Raw genomic sequence first — 8,521 nt, forward strand, 5'->3', positions numbered from 1 at the left:
ATTAATATCGTATAATAAAAAATTTAAGCATCGTCATTTTTTGGACCAAAAAATACAAAAAAATGACAACTTATTATTAACAATACATATTTTTCTTATTATGTCATCCTTAAATTTCTTATAGAAATGCATACGATTTATTATTATAATTCTGATATATTTCAGTATCTTATTTAGGCCTCACTTGTTTGATTGGGTTTGTGCTTTAACATGTAAAAGCTCGACAAAAATTTCAAAGTACACTATAGCTATTATTAGTATAATTATATTATTTTCAAATATAGTCTTGTCATTTGTAAACTTAGTTATATATAATATTTTTACTCGTCCTAATATATTTATAGATTTGATTTATGATGTATAGGAGACTTAGATAGTTATGAACTTGAAATTACAAAGTCTAAAAAAATATTACGGTTGAGCTAATTTTTACGATAAATAGTTTAATATAAAAAATATATGGTGAAGCTATCATTAGTAGGACTAAATGCCAAAAGATAAAAACATTAAAATGACGACTTATTTATAGTATACCTTATTTTTCACTATTTCATTCTTAAATATCTTATAAAGAAATACGTGTAATTTATTACTATTAATTTCGTTATATAAATTTCTTTATCTTATTTATGCTTCAATTATCTAATTGGATTTGTTCTTTAACATGTATAAATTTAACAAAAATTTAAAATATCTTATAGTTTATTATTACTATAATATAATTATAATTATTTTAAAAATTATATTCCTATATTTTGTAAACTTATTTATAGATATTTTTTATTAGGTTTATAGGTTTTGATTTATGATGTATAGGAAACTTCAATAGTTTTTGATTTAAAATTAAATTTGTTTTTTTTGGGTAAATTTTAATGCATGTGTATTGTACCCTTTAAATAATTTTAAGTTATTTGTTGTAAAGTGGATGGTGATAAACTTTGAAGCATTCACACTACAAGAGTAACATCTTACATTTAAGAAAAAAAAAAGAATAAGGAGTTCTAATTGCACAAGACTTTATTTGTTTTCTAATTATTATCTTTCAATTAATTTCCTTTTATTTTACTAAAATAGTAAAATTTTAAAGAATTAACCGGCAATAATTCTGTACAAAGACAACACTACCTTATAGGAGTTCAAAGTACACGCTAGTTTCTACTTTGATTTTGCTAGTATTTTTTTATTTTTTTTTTACGAATATGGTATTATGTAGTTTAAATAAGGAAAAGGATAATATAGAAAAATTTGGTGATTTTGAAGTCCTAAATATTAGGAAAATAGTTAAATGACAATTTTGTCTAATGTGTACTCTTTTTTTAAAGGGTAAAAAATGCGAATGACATTTCACTAAGGACCTTCGTGCTTTTAATATAGTAATAGTCTCTATGTACGTGCTTTGTACGTAAATATTTAATCAATTTTTTTATATGAATCTTTAATATTGCAATTGAAGTGAAAAAACGAAGAAGCAAAAATAGTTATAGTACTTGAAGTCAAAATGCAAATATAAGTTATTTAGTTAAGTCAATTAGATAGTATATCTATTTATATCATAGAAATATGTAGTGAGATGGTATCTTATCTAATACTTTTTTTAAAGATAATATTTTGGATATAGTTTTCCTTTTGATTATTTTGTTACTCTATCTTGATCTATTTAGGGCATTAGTATCTCTCTTGAAGGTCAAATATATAGTTATTCGTATGAGAAAACATATAATGACAAATATAATCCAATATTTGGGATTGTCAGCCCCTATGCTTTAATATTTATTGTTTAAACACAAGCGTACTGAGATTTATTTGTGCAAAAACTATTACAGTAATTATTTTTCATTACCCTTAAATTGCAGTAGCTCGATCGTTTCCCAGAGCATCTCCTTACATCTTACTCTTTCCCTTAGTATTGCTGAGTTCCTAATGTTGTCAATAATTTCTCGTAATCCCACCTTTCCTCATTAACCTAAAAGATTCTTTGGAGTCCAAATTAAATCTATCGCAAAACTTAAAGACACCATTGGTTTAGGATTTTTTCTGAAAAATAAAAAGATGTCATAGGGTATAATTTTTTCTTAAAAAACATATATTGATCTATATCTATTATATTTATTACCTTGGATTATCTTAGGTTTGTTCGTTTAATCCGTATAAATTTTATTTGTGATTTGTTCATGAATGTTTAGGTTAGATTTAGAATAAGGATAAGTTATTAAAATCTAACACTATCAGTAGGATTCGATGTTATAAAAATATTCTATGTTTATTATATAAATTGCAGTGAATGATTCTATATTAGACTTCAAGAAAAAATTATGTATGACAAAAGAGAAAAAATATAATATGTAGAACTCTATCGTATATAGCACCTTGGATGTGTAATAATACTTTTTAACCGAAAAATAGAGTTTAAATAAATGATGTAATCCACACTTAAATGATTTACAATTATATCCTTAACTTATACAAATATTTAAGGTCATAAAAGTCGATCAATATTTTGGGGATATTTTAGTCGTTCAATATTTAGAATAAATTATTCGTGTTTTTATAATAATATAGATAGATAGATATAGAATATAATAATAATAATAATAATTTTATTTTTAAATTTATCAACTTTCAAGACTGACATTTGAATAAATATTGAAAATTTTAAGTTACAACATGATACATTGGGATTTTATTGTGTTCTTGCATCGTTTTAACAACTTTATTTTTTATTTTTTATTTTTTATTTTGTGTTAATAATTTTGAATGAATATTTATAATAAAGACATACTTATATTCCAATGTGCAATATAAGGAGGAAATTGAGTGTTAAAAGAAAGTTAAGAGGAAAAAGTCAAGCTTGCAATATATAAAAATTAAATAGCATATGGACGCAACCTGAACTCTATAGGTACTAAGCAGCCATGATGTGGCATGTCTTAAAACGGTGAGGCGTCACCCGAAAGAAGGTGGAAAAAGATCAAATCGTTGTTGTACGAGGTATTTCGTGATATATGATAGTCTCTTGTCACGTAAAAAATTAGAAAGTAGAACAAGCAATCTAAACAAGCTCTTTATAATATAAAAAACCCAATAATATATCGCATAAAGTAGGAATTATCCAAAACAAGCAGGGGATTGATGTCTTTATATATGGCGTAATACTTGTAATGTATCTTTCGGATTCAAAAGAGTAGAATTGGTCTTGAAATTACAAGACAACTGCGAGCAAATGATTAGTAATTTCTCTAATTTTTTTTCTTAATTATAGTCATGGAATATTGTAATTCAATTACGAGTGGTTCCATAAGTGGATAAATTTTATACTTTAGGATTGTGATGAACCTTTTGTACATGATCTTTGATTAAATTTTATTTGTAATTAATTTATTGTGAATGATCAAATAGAGAATTTATGTGTAGTTATTTATCCTGGATTATCGAACTCAACTAAATTGAAATTGCAGTAGTTTTTTTTTTTTTTTTTTGAATTACAAATGATTTACTTACTCTTGCATTGATTTTGCATCAGTTAGTCGTGGATTTAGTTAATTTATGTCATTAGATTATAAATTCAACTCAAAAGAAAGATTGAGATTGAAGAAAAGGCTAGAGCACCCGAATAATTATTTCTATCTTTTCAATTTTGAATAGTTTTATTAGTATAATTAGACCATAATTTTGTATCTTATACTCGTATTCCACTTATGTATATAATTTATTTATTTAGGACTATTGCTATATTATAAATTTATAAATATTGTTGAAAAGGTAGACCAATATAAAAATGGAAAGATTGACATTATTTATGAGCACGAATTGGATACTCATATATTTTTAAAAGCCTCGAGAAAAGCTTCGCATTTATCAAAAGTATTTTTGAAATAAGACGGGGACGTTTACGTTTGGATTAGTTAGGGTCTCTATTTGAGTTACAAATCTCAAAACCACCCCTCCGGCTTTTACGTCAACTCCAACTAACGAAATCTGGCGATTCCGCCATTTTCCAACTTTATTCCTTTCCAATCGCCGATCTCAAACAATTTTTCTCATTCTATAACTCCACCTGATATTTGCTGTTGTATATGGAGCCCAAAGAATAAATAATTCGAGGTAAATCACTCTCTTTTGTTGTGATTTATTCAAAATCCCGATTGATTAACTCGGGATCTATATGATATGGACGTAAGTAAATTTAAACTATGCCGTCTGCTACTTATTGTTGGAAGTTTTTGTCATTTGATCCGGTTTTCCGTTTCGGATCCGGGTTCGGGTTGCCCGAAGATCCGCAGTGCATCTCTCATGAACTTCACATACCAGTTTTCTATGGCACAGCATCAATTACGTGGTGTGATTAATGTAATAGACGATTGCTCGTTTAAAGTTAGCCAATTTGATATGCTTGAGGGGTCTGATGTGCGTTGGTGGGGTGCGGTGGGTCCCCATTTGGAAAACCTTACGAAGGGTTTTGTAATTTCCGAGCTGAAGTTGAATAAAACTTATAAAAGTGATGGATTTGTTGTGAAATTGATGAAGAATGTGACGTGGGATGATATAAATGTGCTTGCGGTGTGGGATCTTCCCATGGCGTCGGATTTTGGGCACGTAGTGCTGAGGAATTTGACGAATGGGACTGAGTTTTTAGCTCCTTTGCCGAGTTCCGTTAATGGGACGGTGATTAAGGGAAATGGGATGCCTACAATGTTTAATAATTGTAAGGTGTTAGCTGATAATTATAGGGTTAGGTGGACTCTGAATGAGGAAGAGGATGTGGTTGAGATTGGATTAGAGGCAGCAATAGGGTTCTTGACTTACATGGCATTCGGGTGGGCGAATCCGAATGCTTCTAGTAGTTTTATGATTGGTGGTGATGTTACTGTCACGGGGTTTAAGGAGGATTTATCGCCATTCGCTGATGATTATTTCATTACTAAGTATAGTGAGTGTATGATTAGCAAGGATGGGAGGGTTGAGGGTGTTTGTCCTGATACAATATATGAAGGGTCTGATCCAGTCGGGTTAGTGAATAATACGAGGTTGGTTTATGGGCATAGGAGGGATGGTGTGTCCTTTATTAGGTTTAGGAGGCCGTTGAAGTCCATTGATACAAAGTATGATTTGGCATTGAATCAAAAGGCTACGATGAGAGTGATATGGGCTTTAGGTTTGATAAAGCCTCCGGATAGCCTTCGCCCTTTTTATCTTCCACAGAACCATGGTGGTAGTTACGGGCACTTGACTCTTAATATCTCGGAACATGTTGATGATTGCTTGGGTCCGCTGGATGCGGAAGATAAACAAGATCAAGACCTTGTCATCGCGGATAAAAAAGAACCACTTGTTGTTTCAACAGGTCCAGCTGTGTATTATCCGAATCCTCCAAACCCTTCAAAGGTCCTTTATATCAACAAGAAAGAGGCACCTCTTCTCAGGGTAGAGAGGGGTGTTCCAGTGAAGTTTTCAATTCAGGCTGGGCATGATGTTGCATTCTATATAACATCAGATCCACTTGGTGGAAATGCCACATTAAGGAATATCTCTGAGACTATCTACTTTGGGGGCCCTGAAGCACAAGGAGTTCAAGCCAGTCCAACGGAATTAACTTGGGCTCCTGATCGGAACACGCCAGATTTAGTTTACTATCAGTCTCTATATGCTAAGAAAATGGGGTGGAAAGTTCAAGTGGTAGATGCAGGTTTGCCTGATATGTATAACAACAGTGTAGTTCTGGATGATCAGCAGGTTACTTTCTTTTGGACGTTGGCTGAAAATTCAATCTCCATTGCAGCTCGAGGGGAGAAGAAGAGTGGTTATTTGGCAATTGGTTTTGGCCGCGGTATGGTGAATAGTTATGCTTACGTGGGATGGGTTGATGACACTGGTAAAGGGAAGGTAAGCACATACTGGATTGATGGAACAGATGCTTCCAGTATTCACCCAACAAATGAGAATCTGACACACGTAAGATGCAAGTTAGAGAATGGCATTGTTACTATGGAATTCACCCGTCCACTACGTCCATCCTGCGAGGATGATAAACCAGAATGCAAAAATATTGTTGATCCTACGACACCACTCAAAGTCATCTGGGCCATGGGTGCTCAATGGTCAGATGACCATCTGAGCGTGAGAAATATGCACTCCGTCACAAGCAGCAGGCCTATCAGGGTGCTGCTCATGCGTGGTTCTGCAGAGGCAGAGGAGGATTTACGGCCAGTGTTAGCTGTACATGGGTTTATGATGTTTCTGGCTTGGGGAATATTGCTGCCAGGTGGAATTTTGGCAGCTAGATACTTGAAACATGTAAAAGGAGATGGGTGGTTTCAGATTCATGTTTATCTACAGTATTCGGGATTAGCAATTGTCTTCCTTGGCTTTCTCTTTGCTGTTGCCGAACTTCGCGGTTTGAGTTTTAGCTCCCTACACGTCAAGTTTGGAATGTTGGCCATAGTTCTTTGTATTGCACAACCTGTCAATGCATACTTACGACCTAAGAAACCTGTGGCAGGGGAGGAGGTTTCTTCGAAACGGCGTCTTTGGGAGTACATCCATGTCATTGTAGGCAGGGGTGCCATTGTTGTTGGGGTTGCAGCACTTATAACTGGAATGAAGCATTTAGGAGAGAGGTATGATGATGAAGATGTTCACAGGCTCATGTGGGCTTTAATTCTGTGGTTTCTTGTTGGTGCTTTGACAGTGATGTACCTGGAGTATCGTGAGAGGAAGAGAAGGCGGGATAGAATATCCGGCAGAAGCAATTGGGTTCTGGGTAGTGGTGAGGAGGAGGACATTGACCTCCTCAGTCCAAGCCAGGCAATGGCTGAGAAAGACTCACGGTCCTCTGATCGCATGGAGGTTCAGCTAGAACCAATAAGCAGATAGAGATTCGCATATAGGCATGTTTGTAAATCTGTTATCACAAATTTTGGGGTTGCTTCTAGTCCAACAGTTGCCTGTTTTGATCGCAAGGATTGTTGTTGATAAAGATCTACATATTACTATATGCCAAGAGATTGGTTCTGTTCCAACTTTTGGGTCCCGGAGGAGATACTCAGCTGCCTGTATTGATCCCAGCAACGTTTATTGAGGTAGTTCTAACTAGGAGACAGCAAATTGTTATATTGTGTACATTAGTGATGTACGGTTAAGTTCATACTTCTTAGAATGGATTTGAACTATGTTCCTCCACCCTGTGTCTATAAATTGAAAAAGAAACAATGAGAAATAGGATAAAACGGAATTATGCGGGTAGGTACAAACAAATTTATGTTGCATTTCAGTTTTTCTTCATGCATTATACTGATTGTTCGGGCATTTTGTTGCAATTTCAGTGATATTTGAATCCACGCGCACTGGAGTAGAGCTGTCCCTCCATTCATGCACGATTTATCTATATATGTGGATAAGTATTCTGCATGAATTATTAGATTATTGATATCTTTGTTTCACAAGAATTACACGTAACAATTTCGTATGTGTTAATGACTAATGAACTCTTTATATACAAGGAGAAATGCATAGTTGCTGCATTCTTATTGAGAATTTCACGTATCATCAGCATAAAGTAGGCATGTGAATCAAGATCTAATGACGTATTTACTTGTTGAACGGCAAAGAAGTGTAGCAGGTGTTGATGAACCTTTCTGAATAGGAACTGTTAACAGGTGCTCTTCATATAGACTCCAGTAATTACCTTGAGTGGGAATTTTCGTTAAGACTGAGTGACTGACAAAGGCCTAGCTAATTGCTGCTACAGCAGTACCAGTTTTATTTAGCGATGCAGTCCATAGTGTACCAAATGAAACTTCTGGGGATTTTCGTATCTTCCATCGCTCTTCTGCAAGAAGAGTTACCCAACAGAACTGGTCTAGTGGTCGACGAGTTAGCACGGTGCACAAAGTATTTCACGCAGGATTTCGAGAAAGGCCGCACCCAAGAGGTGTGATGCAGACAGTCTATCTTGATATAAGACCTATATGTCGCACAGAGATATCTTTATGGTCGAAGAGTTAGCGTGACAATATTGGAAATTAAAGTATCAGCAAAAATGTCACTAGATGAATTCTGCTGATATGGTTATCCTGCGCATGACATACTGTGTTTTCAGTCTTTTTGTCACTCTTGGCCATCACTTGCTACATGTATCACCAATAATAAAATATAAACGTTATCATCCTTCTTAACTCAAAATTATGAGTTTAAAGTTTTAAACCACCTTTCTGTGTCAAAAAATAGCACGGTCTAGCTAGTTTTTGGACCGGTCATTCAAAAATAGTCAGCGTTTGCCAAGTCATTGAAAAATAGCCACTATTTTGCTGCAAAAGAGACCGGTCCAACATAATATACTGGAGTTCGGTGCACCTGTGTATGAATTTCCAGCATATTATGCTGGATCGGTATACTTTGCTGGCCCCAGTATAATATACTGGAGACTGGAGCACCGATGCTCCAAACTCCAGTATATTATGCTGGAGCAGTATATTATACTAGAACTCTAGTATATTAAACTGGAGTTCCAGTATAATATACTAGA

The 8,521-nt window shown here is 33.9% G+C and overlaps 1 protein-coding gene across 1 annotated transcript; it reads left to right on the forward strand.

The window, feature by feature from the left end:
* Positions 1 to 3,885: 3,885 nt before the first annotated feature.
* LOC104245903 (cytochrome b561, DM13 and DOMON domain-containing protein At5g54830) lies at positions 3,886 to 7,228 on the forward strand. Its single transcript, XM_009801606.2, has one exon. It carries the CDS (start codon positions 4,168 to 4,170, stop codon positions 6,868 to 6,870), a length of 2,703 nt encoding a protein of 900 aa, XP_009799908.1. The 5' UTR covers positions 3,886 to 4,167; the 3' UTR covers positions 6,871 to 7,228.
* Positions 7,229 to 8,521: the final 1,293 nt, after the last annotated feature.

This window comes from Nicotiana sylvestris, chromosome 6 (genome assembly GCF_000393655.2).
Source record: "Nicotiana sylvestris chromosome 6, ASM39365v2, whole genome shotgun sequence".
NCBI lineage: Eukaryota > Viridiplantae > Streptophyta > Magnoliopsida > Solanales > Solanaceae > Nicotiana > Nicotiana sylvestris.